This window comes from Hipposideros armiger, unplaced genomic scaffold (assembly GCF_001890085.2).
Source record: "Hipposideros armiger isolate ML-2016 unplaced genomic scaffold, ASM189008v1 scaffold_738, whole genome shotgun sequence".
NCBI lineage: Eukaryota > Metazoa > Chordata > Mammalia > Chiroptera > Hipposideridae > Hipposideros > Hipposideros armiger.
The window spans coordinates 67697-90181 of NW_017732088.1; the positions used below are offsets into that span (position 1 = coordinate 67697).

The window sequence follows — 22485 nt, forward strand, 5'->3', positions numbered from 1 at the left end:
ATGGCACGGGGCAAGCACTATGGGCAGTCTATCTGAAGTGTACCTGGCGTATAAGACGACCCCCCACTTGGAGGCATATTTTTCAGGGCCAAAAGATTGTCCTATACACCGGCAAATACGGTACATTTATTTTCACATTTCTGCATTTTCTTCAAGATCTTTCTCTGAAAGTATCACTGATCAAGAGCCAGATTTCCCACATTTAGTGTATTTGTCCTTCGGTACCTGGAGGAACCTTTCCTGATTGTCATGTCTCACTTCAGAGGGCAAGCATATATACTGGAGACCACTGATGCCACATTTGAGTAACAAGGAAGGGTAGGAGAGAGAACTCTCAATCATTTCCCACTTAAAGTCTATGTCTTGTCAAGTTTGTATACACTGGATGGAGATCATCTCAAGGCATTGATCTAATATCACCCTATTGGATATATTGTTTCTACAAAGATTTGACAGGCAATAGGTACAAAACTTGAAAATAATTATGCAAATAATTAAAATATGACCATTCCAGTTTGTATGATGGTTCTAAACCAGTATCCCAAGCCTGAAGGTAACCAGCTAAATAAATAAAAAGACCAGGGGTTATCAGGTGCAATTTGTTGTAACCAATGCACTTATTCCCTAATCTTGTGTAATTGGGTTTCTACCTCTCTGGAAATAATTATCCATGTGCAACAGGTGGTACTCACCATTGCACCAATGCCTCCTTGTTCAGCAAGCAGGTGATCAAGGGCTATGCAATTGTCCAAAACTACTTTATCAGGTGAGTCAAGAGATCATTGTTGGGCTGCTACTGCTTTGGCCATAGACTCGGCTGGCTTTCCCAGTACTAAGGAGAGATTTCTGATCTTGTGCTCATTAGCACTTACTCTGACCCAGGGAGAAAAGCTCTCTATGGAGGGGAACCAAGAATCATATATGCCTCCTGGAAGTTCCCATGTGAAACAGTTGTGGTTTAATGCGGTGGGACAATGGGAGGCTTCTGATTTGCTATGAATGTTAACAGGTAGTTAAATATCCCAATAAGCATTAACCTGCAATTTGCCAGCTATGTAAACATTCACTTGCCCACGAGAAATGCCATCCACCACAGACATAAATGAAAACAGGTGGAGTACAAAGAACTCGAGATAAGGTTTGATTATTGATATGCTCATTTGTTGGACTTTCTTGATTTGTTTTAAGCCAGGTGTCAGAGGATATCGGATTACATTCTAAGAGGTATAATCCCAGCCTAAAGGGGTCTTTTGTGAAAGTCCTACAAAGAGGAGTTAGCCCTTAGATGCAGGGGGACAAATTGTATTTAAGTAAGGATAAGAACGTGGGGGGTTAAAAGTCATATGATTGATAAAGGTGGAGTTGTTCAGTCAAATCCATATAGTTATAACTGGGGAAAGGATGAAATAAGGCATTGGAACGGGACACCTGGTTGCAATAGTCTAACCTGATAGGTACCATCCATGTGTTTGCAGATGTAATTCACAGTCGGACTTGGGATTAAAGAGAAATCAGTTACAGGTAAGACCAAGGGGTCTCTGACATCGTGAACAGATCAGTTTCTGGTGACAGATCCAACAGTCAGAAAGTCTACTCCTTTTGCAGTAGACTGCGAAATGCAGATAAGAGCATTGTTTTTCCAAGACAGGGAGAAAACAAGATAAGAAGCAACAGCAAGAAAAAGGTGTACAGGCCTGGTCTGGTCATCTTGGGAAAGCTGTCTCCTGCAGCTGTCATCTGCTTCAATTCCTGGAGATCTTTAGTTTCATGTCACCAGATGACGTGCAGGTCCAGTCAAGGTTTGGTGTTTTCTTTAGATGTGACACATGAATCCAACAGTCTATTCCCTGGAGCTTAGCAGAACAAGGGTTGGTTAACAGTACCTGATAGGAGCCTTTCCAGTGAGGTTGAAGAGATTCTTTTTGGAGGTGTTTCCACCTCCCTCTCCCATAAACAGAGTACCCAGATTGCAAAGTGTGGTGTTTGAGGTCTTCATTTTCTGGGAGTGCACTGGGAAAAGATTGTTCTACTATACTATGATTATTTTCAACAGAAGCAATTAGGCTTTTACAATATTGAAGTATACATGTATCACCTTTAATCAGCTGTGGATCAATAGGCAGGAGCCCAGTGCTTTGGACATCGTATAACTATCTCAAAGAGTGAGAGTTTATGAATTCCATAAACTCAAAATTGGATTGATCTGAGATTTAGAAGGAGCAACAGCAATGCTTTTGTCCAAGGTATCTGGAGGGTCTCGACAACTTTTACCAGTTGGGTGTTAATGATGCCATGGTCTGTGCAACTAGCCCCAAGGATTGTGGATGGCAGGCACGGTGAAAGTGCTGTAGACCTGGACAAACAGCACAGACCTTTTCGAAGTGCTTGACGGGTGAAATGGGCTCCCTGGTCACTATGAAGTTCAAGGTGGGGTTCCCCAGGTTGGGATAATCTTTTCAAATAGAATTTGAAGCCAAAGTAGAGGCAGCAGCAAGGGAAAGCTTCAGTCCAGTGAGAAAAAAATATAAAGCATGACTAAAACATATTTATATCCATCAGATGGGAGAAGCTGAATAAAATCCATTTGCCAAACCTTGAGTGGTCCATTGGGAAATTTGAATTGTTTAGGAGCACTACAGACAGGTTTCCCAGGATTATATTTTTGGCAGGTGGGGCAAGCAAAGTTGGCACTTTTTTCAGGCTTGTTAATATTATTTCGGGCCAGCTGAGTGGCTCATTGGTGGAGTTGGCTTGGGAGCGCGAGCTCTGAGCAGCAGGGCTGCAGGTTCGGATCCCACATGGGCCAGTGATGCTGAACCCTCTACAGCTAAGATGGTGAACAATAGCTTGACCTGCAGCTGGGCTGCCATGAGTTGCCAGCGATGGTGTAGGCTGCAGTGGGGCTGCAATGGGCTGCTGTAAGCTACCGTGAGTGGCTGGCAGCCAGCATGAGCTACCATCCATTGGCTGGCAACCGATCTGCCTCAGCTGGGAAGAGCGGAATGATCATAATACCAACATGGGCCAGTGAAGTGACATCCTCCACAACTAGATTGAAGAACCAAAGGACATCAACTTGTCTGTTCTTCCCCGGTTCCCCAACGCTGTTCCCCTCCCCCAATTCCCCAATAAAATCTTTTAAAAAATATTATTTCCCCATCAATATTCTTCCATGAACATTATCATTTTATCCATAGACCAATGATTGAATATACCGTATTTGCCGGCGTATAAGACGATTTTTTGGCCCTGAAAAATATGCCTCCAAGTGGGGGGTCGTCTTATACGCCAGGTACACTTCAGATAGACTGCCCATAGTGCTTGCCCCGTGCCATAGTGGCCTCCCGATGCCCGCCCACTTCATTCCACATACCGTTCAGGCATCAGCAGCGCTGCTGGGTGTATGCTCGGCTGTTATGCGATTTTGCTGTTATGCGATTTTACCACACTCGCAAAATCGCACACAGCCGACCATACACCCAGTATGATAGCGCAAAATCGCTTTTAAGGGGAAACTGTCACGCCAGCAAACTTGCTAGGGACTTGCCCGGCACTTGCTCTCTCCCTCTATTTGTTATCTTACTTCTATCATTGACAGTCCCTCTAGGTTGTGGGCTGCTTGCCTATGTTCCTGAGAAGCATCTACGGTACCAGTCTATAGAGTGTGTTATCTTTAGTTAATTACCGGTATGTTTACCGGTAATAAACTTGCACTGTTTTATGTATATGTTTGATTACATACAGCCTTGTGACAGTTTTCCTGCATGTCATAAGCATTTGAATATAAATTAAAATGTTGAAATCAAATCTGATAGTTTTACCTTTTATTTGGTGTGTGGAAGGTGTGCGGAAGAGGGGGTAGTCTTATACGGCGAGTATATAACAAACTCTGTATTTTGAGTGGAAATGTTAGGGGGTCGTCTTATACGCCCAGTCGTCTTATACGCCCGCAAATACGGTATATACAGTAGTTAGTAATGAAAATTTTAGGACTTCTGGTAGGACTGGTTTTTTATTTGACCCAAACCAGAGTTCTCTCTTTTTATTTAAACAGAAGTTATTAGATTTCCAGTATTGTTTTTCCTTCCCTGGGACCAAGTGTTGGGCATCTCCAGTCAATTTTTCTAAATCATTATTTGAGGAAACATTCCTTTCGACCATGACAGAGGTTTGGTTACTGGTTCCTTTGAGAGCAGCATTCTTGGCAGAAATATATCAACAAGGTGGTTTTTAAGTAGTGGTTTGAAATGTCCGGTATTTTAATAGCAGTCAAAGCGACCAGTGTTTAAGTCTGACCTCTAATAAATTTTGGACGTAAGAGCTATCTTTAGCTCGAACCCCATTTGAGGTAAGAAACACTGCTGTTTCTATAGCATTCCAAAGTCAGGGGCTACTCCAAAGGCATACCAACTATTGGTATAAATGTTTGAGGTTTTACCTTTAGCGAGAGCACAAGCCCAAGTAAGAGCATATAATTCAGTGTGTTCTCCATCTTGAATTCTCTCTCAAATATAGCTCATGGCCAACTCCATCATCTTTCAGGTCTGCTCAAATCTCATCTTCTCATCCTAATTATAGACAACTGCCCAACCAATCCCTCTCACACTGCTTTTTCTCTTTTCCATACTATTAACCAACTTCTAAAATACAGTATAATTTACAATTTCTTTCTCTTTTTTTATTTGCTGCCTTACCTATGTCTTAGATTGGTGTTCTAGTATCTGTTGTTACATGATGAACTGTCCCCAAACTTAGGGACTTCACACCAATCATTTACTTTGCACACACATTTCCAATTTGAGCAGTCACTGGGGGTACGGCTTATGACTACTCCATGGTACAATGGTTGAGGGGGCTAAGCTGAGGGCTGAAGGAATCTTCTTCCAAGAGGTTTTACTCTCACAGCTGGCAATTTTGTGCTGGTTGACAGCTGGGAACTCAGGGGAGCTTTCAGGCCAAGGACCTTGGTTCTTTTCCATGTGGCCTGTGCTTTCTTACAGCATGATGGCTGGATTCTAAGGTTACATATCCCTAGAGGGCCAGGTAGAAGCTATATCACCTCATATGACAGATTCACATGTCACAATGTCCCCTTTGCTGTACTCTATTGGTCAAGGAAGTCACTGTCCAGTCCTATCCAGGTTCTAGAGTCAATGTAAGACTCCACCTTTTAATGGGAAGTGGGTAGATTCTGGAAGAGCAAATGGGACAGGAGATACCTTTGAGACCATTTTTTAAAGAATGCAATGTACTACAATTGGGTTCACCAAAGGCTAAGCTCATTGTAACCACAGAACCAGCTCAAACTGGTTCTATCGTATTTCTAACGAGACCTGGAATCAATGTTTAAACTTTGGATATACTATTTATAAGGAACACTTGTGAACCCTTAACTGCTCCCCCACTACAGAACCAAAGGACAAGAACGTAAGAACCTGAAGCTGGAACCCTTTCAGAAGTGATGGACTTGTCCAGGAAAATCCGGTGCTGAAACCCCCTTAAATCTCACCCCAAGCCCTGGATCGGGGGACAGATTTGAGCCTGGCCTCTTTTCACCTTGCTGGTTGACCTCAAAATAACACCTTCATTTTCTCAAAAGCCAGTGCCATGGTATTGGCTTCTGTGCATGTCGGGTAGTAAGCCCTTGCTCAGTAACACCAGGAGAGTGGGGGACACAGGACAGAGAAGGGGACAAGTCCAAGTGAGGGGGCAATCTCAGAGGGAGGAAAGATTCCACCAGGGAACTTTGGAGTGCAGTTTCTACTTAGACTTTGTCCCAACCCGAAGTAAAGGAGCTGGGATTTTGGAATGTTGTCCCCCTCATAGAGAAGGGCAGGGAAAGGCCATTCCAAGGCACTTCTAGTCCTCTCCTCTTGCAGGTAAAGCAGCTCTAGGAACTGCCTGAAGGGCTGTCCTCTGAGAGTCCCAGGTGTGGACTGTTAGGAGCAAAAGCACATTGAAGCCAGAAAGGGGAACATCAAAAAGTGAAAGAGGTCCTAGAGCAACGGTTCTCAACCTTCCTAATGCCGTGACCCCTTAATACAGTTCTTCATTGTTGTGGTGACCCCCAACCATAAAGTTATTTTCGTTGCTACTCTACAACTGTAATTTTGCTACTGTTATGATTGTAATGTAAATATATTTTTGTTTTCCGATGGTCTTAGGCGACCCCTGTGGAGGGGTCATTCCACAGGTTGAGAACCGCTGTCCTAGAGGGTTTGGGTGGAGCACCAATAGTGCCCTCACATCCTACCAGAACATAAGCTCCTTAGGAAAAGGGATCTTTCTTTCACTCACTCATGTATCCACAGTACCTACAAGAATGCCTGTTCCATAGCAGGTGGTTACTAAATGTGTTTAATTAAATGAATTATCAAAGGAAACAAGTATTTCCTTTATTGCTTCGTTTTTGTGTGTGTGACTTACTGCTAAAGGTCTTTCATACCCAAGCTAATAAAAAATTTTCCTGTAGTTTTTTCCTAATGTTTTATGGTTGTGTTTCTTACATTAACTTTTTAATTCCTCTAGGTTTTTTGTTTTTCTTTCATGCTAACTGGTTTGTTGAGGTATAATTTGCATGAAGTATACAAAAATTAAATTTATGGATTGGTAAATTTTTACATATGTAAATACCCATATAACCAGCACCCAGATTAAGATACAGAATGTTTCCATCATTCCAGAAAGTTCTCTTGTGACCCTTTCCAATCAATAATTTCCCCAATAGAGGTAACCACTATTCTGACTTCTATCACCGCAGACTATGACAATGAATTCAAAGTCTCAAACTGAAGAACAAAATTGAAATAATTTACAATTTCAAGACACACATAAATCAGTTAGGTTGTGTTCTTGTACACGAAGGCAAACAAACACTAAAACTCATTAAAATAGAAGTTTTGACCATGAAACATAGACCAAAACATTAGTGGTGGATAGAAACAAAATGGATCTGATAAGGCAGAGGGAACATGTCAAAGTGATTGTTCTGTCTTCCCCATTGAGGTCCACCTGCAATCAATGTTTGTGCGCGGAGGCAGTGGGGTCAAGGTTCATTACTATCCACATGGATATCCATCCAATGACCCAACACCTTTTAATGGAAAGGATGTCACTTGCCGGAGGCTCTTAAGTGCCCCCTATGTCATAAATGAAGTGCCCACATATGTGGGGTCTGTATACCAGGTCTGCTTTCCCACTGGACCCCTTGTCCAGCCTGCACCAATGCCACACTCTCTGTTGCAGAAAATAACTAAATTTATAAAACAAATGACACAAATGAAAATAAGGAATAATGATAAGTGCAATTTAAGATCAAGGGAAATAAAGAAATAGGAAGTTGGAAAATTCCTATTTGTTGTCTATTAAAGGGACCAGGATATAAGAGGCCTGGAGTTCAAAGACCTTTTAGTTTGCGTTTCACAGCCCCCGATTTTTGGGTCAGCCTTGTGGGCCAACATGCTCTTATTTGGATCAGGGGCTTGGTCTGGAGTGTGTGTTGGGTAAAAGCATGGTGGTTGGTCTCATACATCACTAAGGTGGGGAATTTCATGTGGTTTCTCCTCCTTTCAGCCTCAGGATTTCCTGGGCCTAAGCTCTCTCTTCCTTTGGCTTGTTTCCCCCAAACCCAAGCCCCCACTACTAATTGTCCTTTCCTTGCTTCATGGCCTAGAGATGCCACTGACTCAGAACCCAGGGCAGCTGGGAGCTTCAGCCATGGAGAAAAGGGAGGTAGTGGCACAAAAGACCCCTGCTGGGGAGAGGAAGGCTAGGGGGTATTGATTTTTAATGTCAGGAATAACAAAGGTCATGTTACACTTGGTATCAGGGAAGGCCGTTGATTTTACTGCCAATTATTGAGACTAGTTTCTGACAAAGAAAAAATATGTCAACATAGTTTGGATAAGCAGAAGCAGTACTCATTACAGTCACCTGCTCAACTGTTTGCAGTGAAATAACATGTATTTAATTCATGCCACATGAGTCAGGTTTAGTTGTTGTACTTGAAAATGGCAATGAAGTCTATTTTCACATACTCAGCTTTCAAAACATGTCCTGTATTTACATTCAGTGTCATCATTTAAAGCAAATAAGAAGGAAGTTAAGTCATGATCCCTCCTTATAAGACTTTTATTAATGCCAGAAATGAAAGAGTAAAAAGACAACAATTTTTTTTAAACCAGCGTGATTGTGGGTACAAAGATGGTATGAACGGGGACCGAGGAGGCCTTGAAAGGAGATAGGCATGCCTGAGGGGAGCCTTTGGTCTCAACTGGGGCCTAAAGGCCACGATTCAGTTGATCATTGCTCCACAGTATAGTGGCCTGGACACTGACTCCCACAGGGTTCCTCCCTCCCCAAGGAAAGCTTAACTCCCAAATTTCCTGAGGGCTTGTGGACTTAGGGACTCACAGACTTGAGACCCTTTGGTATGCCCTTCTATACCACACAACTCTTGATCTGGAGGAATTTCCTAACAAAACGCGATGGAAGGAAACAAAGGAGAGGGGAACTACAGAAAACAATGTGGAATTAATTGCTGCATTGTCCTGTTGATTCTCAAATGTTTTAGAAAGGAGTGCCCTGCAGTGTACAGAAATGCCATGTTCACTTGACTCAGGATGGAATGTGGGATGATTTCTGTTGAAAAACAATCTCAGAACCTGGTCAAAATCATAGCCCTCTGTTACATGTGGATTACAATCCACCGTGAAACAAGATTTGGGCGGCATCATTTTGACTTACGGTGCCTTTCTCAGGAGCATATGCTGCTGTCAGCTCAAAAACTACCTGAACTTTGTATCCCTGAATCATTGTGCTTTTGAGTAGCCATCCATTAGCAGTTTTATCAAAGCAGGACATAATTGCATACACCTTGGAACTGAGGGTGAAGTCTTTTTTTAAATACCTAAATAATCACTTCCAAACAAGTCACACCACTGAAGTGTGTTGCTTCATGCAGTAAACGTGTCCCTGTAAATGTTTTATAGAAACAGATTTTCTCTTTTTGTCAATTGGATGACATTTCACTAGCGACATAATTTCAGCTATATATTTCTTTCCCATCCTATCTTTAATCTTGTGTATTCTTAACATTTGGGTATGCAATTTTTCTGCACTGGTCTTTGTCAGGTACTCAGCGACCTAAACACAGGTGCCCCACACATAAGAAAGTGGCCACTTATGGGAACTGGCAGTCTGCAGCCCTGGATTCTTGCCTCAGGCTCCGTGACTCTTGGCAGGTCACATAGGGAAGAAGGCAGCTCTTGACAGACTGCAGTCCGTGTGTGTGGTGACATGGAACTGTCCACAGGGTGCAGGGAGCCCTCTCATTGTCCTGTCTGGGTTCACTAAGGACTCAACTCAAGGAACTCTGCAGAGCCAGACAAGTGGCACACTAGTTACGAGCTGGCTTGGGACACCAGAGGGCTCCGGTTCGGATCCCACATATGAGGGCCAGTGACACTGCCCTCCACAGCTAAGATGCTGAACAACAGCTCAACCTGGAGCTGGGCTACCGTGAGTCGCCGGCGACGGCGTAGGCTGCAGCCACTGCTGCAGTGGGTTGCCATGGGCTACCGTGTGTAGCCAGCAGCCAGCAACTGATCTGCCTCGCCCGGGAAGAGCGCAATGATGGTGCCAACTTAGGCCAGTGAAGCAACGTCCTCCACAACTAGACTGAAGAACAAAAGGACAGCAACTTGTTTGTTCCCCTTTCCCGATTCCCCAGCGCTGTTCCCATCACCCAATTTCCCAATAAAAATGTTTAAAAAAAAAAAAGAACTCAGCAATTTCCCACCACCTTGCTCCAGGAATAAAATGATGTCACCAGATCCTGCTGCTTTAGACATCAAAATTACTTCTTCTATGATCTGAAATACCAAGACTTTGGCATTTACTCACCTTTGGGGCAGTCTGAAGCCCCAAAACCGTGCAGCAAAGCCTACAACTGCCCTGAGTAACCCTGAATATCATAGAACCAACTGCCTATTTCAGGGGTCAGCAAACTTTTGAGACAGAAGAGCCACCAGGGGTCAGCAAACTGTAGCTCTCGAGCCTCTGAAGTAAAATTGAAAATGAAAATAAAACAAAACCTTCATAGTTTCGTTCATAAAATTTTTAAAGGTTATTATTCACATAATGATGATTATGTAAAAATATATTTATGGCTCTAGAATAATTTTTAAATTGTTATAAGGGACAGGATTGGCCCTTCCAGGGATCGGCAAACTTTTGAGACGGAATGTACCCAAAGAGCCGCATGTGGATCGTAAGCCGCAGTTTGCCAACCCCTGGCCTATTTGATCCATTCTCATATTATAAGACACAGTGCCAGTCGAAATGGAGGACCAGTATCTGCTTAATTGCCAGTTATGCAGATCTGTCTTCTGGCCATAGGTGTTCAGAAGGATCAAGGAGCGGCATTAAGTAAAACCCGTGCCTGACTGAGACTTTCCCCTGAGTCCCCTGAACCCCAGTGCCCCATAAAGGAAGGGGTGAAACAATGCCCTCACTGCAAGGAGGAAATGTTTGCACTCTCAGGACCCAGTCACCACTAAAGCAGAAGGGAAAAATTAGCCAGGAAACCTGAGAATGCAACTCATTGTTTTTTTGTTTGTGTTTTTTTCCTAGTTATAACTCTTTATCACTGACAAGCTTGGGTCCAGCATAGAAGAGCCAGGGACAATTTGTGCCTTCCGATGGTGGCAACAATTAATTGCAAGGGGACCACACAATCCAAGAATGGATTTCACATTGATCATCAGGAGGTATTTCTAATGGTAATTACTGATTAAGTTAGAGTGCCCCGTTTGAACAACACTCAAAGAAACCCTGGCTTGACACACATAACTTTCAAGTATAAAAGCACCTGCTCAAAATCCTATGAAAGGGAGAGGAGATGATGACTCATCTCATGTCTGTACGTGTTTCCCACAGGTCTCCAAGGTGGACCAAACTGATTGATTTCATCAAAATCATCAGAAGCATTGTGAGACAGTGGAATGAGCCCGCAGTGGGCAGTCTGGCCAACTCTATCCTAAGCCTGACTCTGTATCTCAGCTCCATGAGTGATCCTGGGCAAAGTGCGCCCTCCTCTGGTTCTGCTTTCTTTTCTTCAAAGTGGGAGAAACAATCTCTGCCAAGCCGAGCTTCCGAGGTCTTTTAGGGGAAGAGAGGAGATGATGCATGTGAAAGCATGCTGGAAAAAGGCCAACAGCAACAGAATACCCAGCCACAGGTAGCTGCTTAACCATGATGTCCTTAGAGCCACTGGTGCCATCTGATATGCTCATCATGCAGCCCAGGACCCATTGCCCCTGTCACTTGAATTGTCTTTCTTGGGGGGATAGAAATGATTTTTCTGCTGGAGTCTTTGTAGTAAGGAGTGCAGATTCTCCTACCATCGCTGGGCTTGATGTCCTCAACCATGACTTTGGGGCTGGGACAAACAAGATGGTCTCCAGGGGCTTCTCTGTTAGTAAAATTTATAATTTCAATGGAAGCACAGGAGAGAGGTCAATTTCAGGTATTGGAGTCAAACGATGTCTTCCTGTCAGTTAGCAATACTGGCTTCAATCTGCACTCCAAATTCTCCATTGGAGAGATTTTTAACCAAACTCTGGGTAAAATATTCCCTCAAGTCTTGTTTTTATTGTTCCTACCCTGCCTGAAAGAATGGAGTGTTCTAATCCCAGTCCGTTGCTGTGGAATCCTCCCATCTCTGCCTCTTGTGATTGTGGAGCCAATTCTAAGCATCCCTGAGGCTCTGGGTATGGGCAAGTGTGGCCGGAGAAGGAAACTGTTGACAGGCGAGGGTGGGGGTAGGGGCTGGAACCCCTCAGATCGCCCTCTGGAAGGGCATTGCTTCCTTCTTCTCCCCATTCAAGTGTACAAACAGGTCCTCTCTCCTAAAGGTTCTTGCCAAGCCCACGGAAATTACACATGCTCTCTGGTTCTTGACCTGCATTAAACATTCGTGTGATTCTAGTGAAAAACCTCAAAGTAAGCCCCAAGCTACCCTGTGTCATGCGCTTCCCAAGCCCTCAGTGCTTACGCTTTGTATTGACGCTCATCCGTCCACTCCTGCTTTGTGTTCTGGAGAGCTTGCGTCTTCTGCTCATCCACTTGGACATAGTCTACTCTTTGGTCTTCTGAAAGGAGAACTTTCTGAAGGGGGAGAACAAAAAGGTGTTCATTACATTGAATTAAAACTTCAGGAGGGCTGGCTGAGTGGCGCATTGGTTAAGAGTTGGCTTGGGACGCCAGCTCTGAGCAGCAGGGCCCCAGTTTGGATCCCACATGCGGGCTAGTGACGCTGCGCCCTCTACAGCTAAGATGGTGAACAACACCTCGACCTGGAGCTGGGCTGCCATGAGTCTCCGGCAATGGCGTAGGCTGAAGTGGGGCTGGCCAGCAGCTGGCGTGAGCTTTCGTGAGCTGCCGAGAGCCGCCGTGAGTGGCCGTTCAATGGCCAGTGAGCAACTGCCTTTCCCGGGAAGAGCACAATGATAATACACACATGGGCCAATGAAGTGGTGTCCTCCACAACTAGACTGAAGAACAGAAGGACAGCAACTTGTCTGTTCCCCTTCCCTGATTCCCCAACACTGTTCCCCGCCCCCAATTCCTCAATAAAATCTTTAAAAAACTGCAGGAAAATCTCAGTCCTTATATAGATTACAATGTTGTCAAGTAGTTGCTTCCCCTTCTTCCTGGGTTGTTCCCTGCAGAAGCGTTATTATACTTTGTGTGTCTGTGTATAAATATCTCTTCACCTCTGTTCCCTTCAACTTTGCTCTAACCATTGACTCGCTTTGACCAATATAATGTGAGTGGAAGTGACACGTGCCAATCCTATAGCAAAAAGAGGCGTCCTGTGATTCTTCAATCTTTTTCACCTGCCAGGAGAACAGCATGCCTCAGCTGGAGTTTATCCTCCTACCTGGGCCCTGGATTGCAGATGACCTAGAACACCAAGGCCCTGGCCTGTAGTGTCCCATTAGCAAAAACTGAAAAAGCCTTTGCTGTTGTAAGCCACTGAGATTTGAGAGTTGTTTGTTTTGATTGCGCAGCCTACCAAAACGGACTAATGCACCTTTGGTACTTATTGGTCTCAATTTCTGACCAACTTTTCTGGAGTATCAGTTCAGGATTTTGGAATGAAATTAAAGGTAAAGAAGAAGTGGGAGTTCATTTGACAAAAGGGAAGGGGAGACTTCCAGGCTATTTACACACACACACACACACACACACACACACACACACACACACAATCATACTGTACATCCTGTTCAGCAGGCTGCTTTTCCCATCAAACAAAACATTGTTAGGCATAGTTTAGATTATGACCATCCATTTCTCAACAATATGTAGCTGCTGTCCACTGATTACCATTCATTCATTCATTCCATGGCTTACACTGTGCAGTGGGTGACACTCGTTAATGGCTAATGTCACTCACATGTATTAACTCATTTAATCTTCACAACAGGCATAGACATAGGTGTTATTCCTTCTGATACCCATTTTACAGATGAGAATACTACCCAAAGGAGTCAAAACTGCCCAACCTGGCCCTTTACTGAGGGGTTACAATTCCAACTGAGAGCTCCTGTCACCAAACCCCAGAGTCTCGCCAGACTAGGCCATGATTTCTTCCCTAACCAGGGCCCTCGTCTGCATGATGTGCCCTTGATTTCGTCCTCATCTCTGCCAGAGAAATTTTTTTTAATCTTTTTAATTTTTATTGGGGAACAGTGTGTTTTTCCAGGACCCATTAGATCCAAGTCAAATTATTGTCCTTCAGTCTTAGTTGTGGAGGGCACAGCTCAGCTCCAAGTCCAGTTGCCATTTTCAGTCTAGTCGGGGAGGAAGGGGCACGAGCAGCCCACCATCCCATGTGGGAGTCGAACCGGCAACCTTGCTGTTAAGATCATGTGCTCTAACCAACTGAGCCATCCGGCCGAAAGGAGAAATTTTTTGATAAACTTTATGGTCCAAGTTTTGAAGGGCATGGATACTAAACACATTTATACATATACAGGCAGACCTTGGAGATATTGCAGGTTCAGTTCCAGACCACTGCAATAAAACAAGTTATAATCTTTTTTCTGGTGGAGGGTTTTGCCTACTGTTTGTAAAAATCACAACATCCATGGAGCACAATAAAGCGAAGTACAATACAATGAGGTATGCTTGTACAACCAAAGAATATATTCCAGAGGGAATACAGCAGGATTTCAGGGAGGCAGAATCAGGGCTGATTTTAATATTCTTCACTATACATGTCTGTATGTTTAAAAATTTTCAAAGAGCACATGCATGATTGAATCATCAGAAAAATCTGAAAAGAAATGAAATCTCAGAATTGTCAGACACAAAGAACTTCCTACCCGTGGTACAGGGGATGGTGACGTTGTATTGAAGTCCAGAGATAAATAATCCAGGCTGCATTTCTTTTTCCATATCAGAGTACTACTGTTCACAGAGTTAGCAGTTCGGTGTTGCTTCTGGAAACCAACATCACAGGGCTTAGGTTAACAATGTCTGGCCAGGCTGCCTAAGGGAAGGAGGGTGAGCTGTGTCTTCACTTGAACAGCTGCTGTTAGATCATAACAGACTGGTCTGATAATACCTGCATAGATCAGCCTGCACATCTGAGTGAGAGGAGGCATTTGAAATACAGAATAGCCAATTCAGCCTTCACATGAACCTATATATATCTTTATTCACCATGTAAACAGTGGGCCAAAATCTTTTTTATGGATCTGACAATTCCATGACACCTTAAGAGATTAAATCCTGAAAAGATAAACCACATTTATGAAATTTCTAGCAAAGTCACCCCAAATGTATTTTTTCTTCATTTTTTTTTTCAAATGCCATTCCCCATTTCCTATTTGAATAACGGTAAAGAATTCTCCTATTTTCTTCTTTCAACCCAGAACCAGTCAAGCTCTTCCTTGCAAACCACTGAAACTGACCCTGGCTAATTTAAGATGGAAACACAATATTGGAAGGACATAAAGATTTTTTTTATCACCAAATGCATTTAAAGATATTTCATATAATACAAACAGTGATAACGTGTGCAGCACTTAGCCACGGACTTATCACCAGCTTCACAAATGGAATAGCACTGATCTTAAAAGCAGTTAATTACTTACAAGGGACTATTTAAGCTGATTTGCCATAAGACTATTAGCTGATTTCTCAACAGAAACTTTGCAAGCCATAAGGGATTGGCAGGAAATATTAGAAAATGATAAAAAGCAAGGACCTACAACTGAGACTACTCTACCCAGCAAAGCTATTGTTTCAAATTGAAGGACAGATAAAGAGCTTCCCAGACAAAAAATAGCTAAAGGGGTTCATTACCACCAAATCAGTATTACAAGGAATCTTAGAGGAATTTCTTGAAGATGGAAAAAATAAAGGGATCAAAAATATGAATAAAATGGCAAAAACTACACATCTCTGAACAATTACTTTCAATGTAAATGGATTAAATGCTCCAATCAAGAGATAGGGTGGCTGAATGCATAAGAAAACAAGACCATTATATATGCTGCTTACAAGAGACTCATTTCAGATTGAAACACACACTAAGACAGAAAGTAAAGGGATGGGGAAAAGACATTTCATGAAAATGGAAACAAACAAGCAAAAAATCTGGGATAGCAATACTTATACCAGAAAAAATAGACTTTAAAACAACAAGAGACAAAGAAGGATCCAGTAATCCCAAAACCAAAATACTACTTCGAGGGGATTTGTGCATCCATCTGTTCACTGCAGCATTGTTTACAATGGCCAAGAGGCGAAGGCAGCCTGAGTGTCCATCAATGAATGAATGGACAAAGAGAAGTGGTACATATATACAATACAACATTGCTTGGCCATGGAAAGGAATGGGTTCTTGCCATCTGCAGTGGCATGAATAGACCTGGAAGATACTGTGTTGAGTGGCGTGTCAGACAGAGAAAGATGCATTATGATTTCACTTATGTTTGGAATCTAAAGGACAAAATAAACATATCACACACACACACACACACACACACACACACACACACACCCAAATGCATATATACAGAGAACATTTTGATGGTTGCCAGATGGAAGGGGGTTTCAGGGTGAGTGAAAAGGGGAAGGGATTAAGAAGTACACATTGGTTGTTACACAGTAGTCATGGGGATGTAGGGTATAGCATAAGGAATATAGTCATAATATTGTAATAACTGTATGGTGTCAGATGGGTGCCAGATTTATCAGGGTAATTGATGGGATTTGGGGGGCAGGGTGAAAAGGTGAAGGGATTAAGAAGTACAAATTGGAACAGAGGTGGTCTCAGAGATGTGGGGGTACAGTTGATGGCTGTTGGTTGGGGGGGTGGGGATGAGGGAGAGGGAGGGGGCTGGATAGCATAAATACGCAGCTGCAGTGTTGCCATGGGACATGGGGGACAGTTCAAGGAATGTAATTGATAATGTTGTGAATATTTTGTAGAGTGTCAGGTGGTCACATGTCTTGCATCATGGATGGGGAAGAGGCTTGATCACTGCACTGTACACCTGAAGCTGATGTTGTATAATATTGTATGTCAACTATAAAGTGAATATATATATTGTCATGGGACGTGGAGTATAGTGTGGGAGTGAAGTCAACGGATTTGTAATAGATATGTATGATATTGGGGGAAAATGGGGTGGCGGATTGGGGGCGGGGGGTTGCCACTTCGAAAGGTAAAAAGTATAACTATTGCACTGTGTTGTACAGCGGAAACTAATTCTAAAAAATGTGTATTTCATAATAAAAAATAATTTTTAAAAAAAGTACAAATTGGAGGCCGAGTGGAGTGTTGGTTAAGGCTTGGCTTGGGACGCCAGCTCTGAGCAGCAAGGCCCCGGTTCAGATCCCACATGTGGGCCAGTGACGCTGTGCCCTCTATAGCTAAGATGCTCAACAACAGCTCGACCTGGAGCTGGGCTGCCGAGAGTCGCAGGCGACAGCGTAAGCTGCAATGGAGCTGCAGTGGACTGCCATAAAGCTACCGAGAGCGGCCAGCAGCCAGCGTGAGCTGCCAGGAGCCGCTTCGAGCGGCTGTCTAGTGGCCAGCGACCAATCTGCCTCACCAGGGAAGAGCGCAATAATAATACCGACATGGGCCAGTGAAATGGCGTCTTTTTGGTGTTGAGTTGAATGAGTGTTTTATTAATTTTGGATATTAACCCCTTACCAGATATATCGTTGGCAAGTATCTTCTCACATTCAGTAGGCTGCCTTTATGTTGTTTCATGTATTAATAATTGATTTCATTGTATGGCAGCATTAACATTCCATTATGTGTCTATACCACATTTTATTTTGTTTTTCAATTATATTTACTTGGGTGACATGGGTTAGTAAAATTATATTGGTTTCAAGTGTACATTTCTATAATACATCATCTATATATTGCATTGTGGGCTCACCACAAAAAGTCAATCTCCTTTCATCGCCATATATTTGACCCCCCTTTACCCTCTTCTACCATCCCCCTCCCTTGGTAACCACTAAACTGTGGTCTGTGTCCAAGTTTTTGTTTGTTTGTCTTGCTTGTTTCTTGCTTTTACTTTTATATCCCACATGAGTGAAATCATATGGTTTGACTTTTTCCGTGTTATTTCACTTAGCATAAAAAATTCTAAGAAAGAATGTGTCTAACCAAATCTTGTACATGAATATTTATAGCAGCATTTTTCATAATAGCCAAAAAGTGAAAGCAACCCAAACTATTCGTTAGTTGAGTATTTTTTTAACCTATTTTGATAAGTGAGATTGATTTATAATTTTCTACTTATGTTATCTCTGTTTGTTTTGGTATCAAGTTGTTTTAGCCTTATAAAATAAGTTGGGTAATATTTCCTCTTTTTCCAGTCCCTGGAAGTGTTTATAAAAGAATGCAATGATCTCTTTCTTTTGGTAGAAAGTGTCTGTAAAGTTGTTTGGGTCTTGTAATCCTTTGCAGTAAAACTTTCCCTAATGATTCCATTTATCTAATGGTTATATAATCATTCAGGCTTTTTATTTCTATGTGAGTCAGTTTTTTGATAATATTTTTCTAAGGCTTTCCCTATCTTCACTAGTTTTCAAATTCACTGGTATGAAGTTGTTTATAATATTCTCTTACATCATTTATCTCTGATGTGTTTGCAATTATTACCTCTTTTACATTCTTAATATTGTTTATATCAATTGCTTTTCCTTGGTTTGTTATATTCAGTTTTCGTCTTTTAAAAGAGCCACGTAGGTTGGTGTTGATCCTGTCTAGTTTTGTTGTTCATTTTGTTTATTCCTTTTCTTGCCTTTATTCCTTGTCCTTTCATGGGGTTTATTTTTTCAACTTACTTTTATGAAAATATTTGAATAATCAGCCAGACTGAAGAAAATATGTGAACACCTATATAACCACCATCTACATTCTACCAGTATTTGACTACACTGAACTACTTGAGAGTCTCTGGCTTCATCAAAATTAAAAACTTTTGTGTGTATAAGGACACTGTCAAGAGATGAAAAGACAACCCATGGAATGGGAGTAAATATTTGCAAGTCATTAACTGATAAGGGGTTAATATCCATAATATATATTTTTTAAAAACTTCTATAACAAAATAAACAACCCAATTCAAAAATGGGTAAAGGACTTGATTAGACCTTTCTCCAAAGAAGATATACATAGGGCCAATAAGCACATGAAAAGATGCTCAACATCACTAGTCATCAGGGAAATGCAAATAAAAACCACAGTGAGATATCACTTCACACCTATCAGGATGGCTATTATATAAAACAAACAAACAAAAACCAGAAAATAACAGGTGCTCGAGAGAATGTAGAGAAATTGGAACCATTTTGCATTGCTGTTGGAAATATAAAATGGTTTTACTACTATGGAAAATGGTTTGGCGGTGCTTCAAAAGTTAAACATAAATTACCATGTGATCCAGCAATTTCATCTCTAAGTCTGCAAGGTGTGATCAAAAGATACGGTGAATATTTAAATAAAAAATTATTACAGGAGGGCCAGCCAAGTGGCACGATGGTTAAGAATTGGCTTGGGATGCCAGAGGGCCGCGGTTCGGATCCCATATATGAGGGCCAGAAACACTGCCCTCTACAGCTAAGATGCTGAACAACAGCTCAACCTGGAGCTGGGCTTCCATGAGTCGCCGGCGACGGCGTAGGCTGCAGCCCCTGCGGCAGTGGGTTGCCATGGGCTACCGTGTGTAGCCAGCAGCCAGCAACTGATCTGCCTCGCCCGGGAAGAGCGCAATGATGGTGCCAACTTGGGCCAGTGAAGCAACGTCCTCCACAACTAGACTGAAGAACAAAACGACAGCAACTTGCCTGTTCCCCTTCCCCCAATTTCCCAGCACTGTTCCCATCGTCCCAATGCCCCAATAAAAATCTTTAAAAAAAATTATTACAGTAAAAGACCCATTGCCATTAATGCCTCTCAAAATACCCCCTCTCTTCAAACACACTTATCCCATCGTTCTTGCCACTTTCTGAAGCAGTTCTAGAAGTTCTCTTTCATGAGTGTCTTTAGTTGTGCTGTCATGGCTGCCTCGATGTCCTCAATCATTTTGACTTTGGGGAAGAGCCAGAAGTCGCACGGTGCCAGATCCGGTGAATAAGGTTGGATGAGGACACACCATAATGCTTTTATTTAACAGAAATTGCCTTACCTTGGATGGCACTCGGCAGCAGCATTCACCATATTTTGTGATCACAACAGAAAGGCTCCGTGTCACACATCCTTTCTGGTACGGCAATTTCTGTCAATTGAAAACATTAAGGTGTGTCCTCATCCACCTTATTCACCAGACCTGGCACCATGTGACTTCTGGCTTTTCTCCAAAGTCAAAATGACCATGAAAGGAAAACATTTTGAATTGATTCAGGACATCGAGGCAGCCACCACAGCACAAATAAAGACACTCACAAAAGAGGACTTCCAGAACTGCTTCAGAAAGTGGCAAGAATGATGGGATAAGTGTGTTCAAATTGAGGGGGAATATTTTGAGGGATTAATGGCAATGTGTCTTTTACTGTTAATAGTTTTTTAATTAAAACATTCACTGTATCTTTTGATCACACCTCGTATATCCGAAAGAATTAAAAGCAAAGATTCAAACAGATACTTGTATATCTATGTTCATAGTAGCATTGTTCATAATAGTCAAAAGGTAGAAACAACCCAAATGTCCATCTGTAGATGAATAAATAAATAGTATGTGGTTTGTGCATACAATAGGGTATTAGCCTTAAAAAGGAATTAAATTCTAACACATGCTACAATATGGATGATTCTTGAAAACACTATGCTAAATGAAAGAAGGCAGACACAAAAGGACAAATATTGTATGATTCCACTTATATGAAGTACCTAGACTAGGCAAATTCACAAAGACAGAAAAAACAATAGATGTTACTAGAGGGAGAAGGACTAGGGAGCTGTTGCTTAATGGGACAGAGTTTTCTGTCTGGGATTATGAAAATGTTCTGGAAATGGGTGGTGGTGATGGTTGCACAACATTGTGAATGTACTTAATGCCACTGAATTGTAGATCTAAATGGTTAAGATGTGAAATTCTATGTTGTACATCTTACTGCAGTAAAAATATTTTTAAAATCTGCAATGGAATGTTTATAACAATTCTATTCATAATTGCCCAAAAACTTGAAACAATCCAAATGTCCTTCAGTGGGTGAGTGGATAAACAAACTAGTACATTCATAGACTTGAATACTAATCAGCAATAAAACATAAAGAACTATTGACACATGCAACAATTTGGATAAATCTCAAAGACATTATGCTGAGTGAAAAAAGCCAGTTTCAAAAGATGGCATACTGATTCCTGGCCCAAGCTGAGCTGCCAACAGCTGCCAACAGGTGGCAGGATGGCTCAGCTTAAAAAAAAAAAGATGGCATACTGTATGAGTCCATTTACGTGGCATTCTTAAAAAGAAAAACTATAGTGATGAATAACAACACATCAGTGGTTGCCAGGGAGTAGGGTTGTGGGGAGGATGTGACTACAAAAAGGTAGTATGAGGCAGTATCTTGGAGTAGTGGAGCTGTTCTGTACCCTGACTGTGATGCTAATTACACAAATTCATATACATGTTAAAACTCAGAACTGCACACTAAGAAGTCAGTTTCACTGTAGTATAATCTAAAAACTAAAAGTATAAAAATTTTAATGTGCGAGTGAGGCATTTAGAATTTTACTGTAAAAGCCTTACAAAACTCTTGTAATTAAAGAGTTTGAAAACCCACAGAAAAGGGATTACATAAGTACAGTATGCTCATTCTTCTAAATGTTTCATAATGTCACAAATGTTTAAAATAACTAAAGAAGGATATATAACTTCAATAAAACAAAACTTGTATTTCAGCCCCTGACCTAAATTTTTACACTCAGATCAGAAATTGTCCTCAAAGAGGAAAAAAAAAATAATGCATGATTATGCAAAGTCAAAATCAAATTATATTAGTTTTGTCTACCATATAAGGTTGTTATGTGGAACAAGTGAAAGAATGTAAGTCATTTGAAAACACCCTATTACTGAAGTTAAAACGCACACACACACTTGAATGAGATAGGATAGCCTCTAGAACAGTGGGTCTCAACCTTCCTAATGCCGCAACACTTTAATACAGTTCCTCATGTTGTGGTGACCCCCAACCATAAAATTATTTTTGTTGCTACTCTATAACTGTAATTTTGCTACTCTTATGAATCGTAATGTAAATATCTGATATGCAGGATGTATTTTCATTGTTACAAATTGAACATAATTAAACCAGTGATTAATCACAAAAACAATATGTAATTATATATTGTGAAATATTTATTTCTAATTAAAAATAAATGAAATTTTGTCTTGAAGCATGGAGACGGATAGAGGAGCGGTGTCTCAGTTCCTAAGACCATCGAAAATATGTGTTTTCTGATGGTCTTAGGCGACCCCTGTGAAAGGGTTGTTCGACCCCCAAAGGGGTCACGACCCACAGGTTGAGAACCGCTGCTCTAGAAACACTTATATGATGGTTCCCTCACAGCTACCTTCCTTCAGCCAGTGTTCGGGGTTCTCAATCTTGTATTGCCTAGTAATGTGCAGAGACGGTCATTAAGCAATGATTATAAACTTAGGCAAGAAATCAATCCTTAACTGTGTTGTTAATGAAACACTGGTATTTCTCACAACCTCAGAGATCAGAAATAAACTGCTAGTGTCTGGAATAACTATGCACTTGCTTCTATTAGGTTTTAGATTCACTTCCCTTTTCTGTCCTCTGGAGACAGAGCACAGCTGGTCAGCATCCTTTATAAAAGTGTTTTCTTCTACATGTTTCCCAAGGGCCATTACTAAGTGTGAAAAACATTGGGAAGATCACAGCAGTTTTGTATATGAGTCACTTTCCATCTG

The 22485-nt window shown here is 41.8% G+C and overlaps 1 protein-coding gene across 2 annotated transcripts in view; it reads right to left on the reverse strand.

Moving 5' to 3' along the window:
• Positions 1-10262: 10262 nt before the first annotated feature.
• Positions 10263-22485, reverse strand: part of GAB3 (GRB2 associated binding protein 3) — an 80029-nt gene continuing 67806 nt past the window's right edge. The window contains exons 9-11 of one of the 2 annotated variants that reach the window (XM_019627617.1): positions 14394-14510; positions 12056-12168; positions 10263-11160 (exon numbers count right to left, since the gene is read on the reverse strand). In XM_019627617.1, coding sequence (XP_019483162.1) covers positions 11058-11160; positions 12056-12168; positions 14394-14510 — 333 coding nt within the window. In that variant the 3' untranslated portion in view covers positions 10263-11057. Of the gene's footprint in view, positions 11963-12055; positions 12169-14393; positions 14511-22485 lie in introns of both variants that reach the window. The other variant, XM_019627618.1, reaches the window with a different exon arrangement.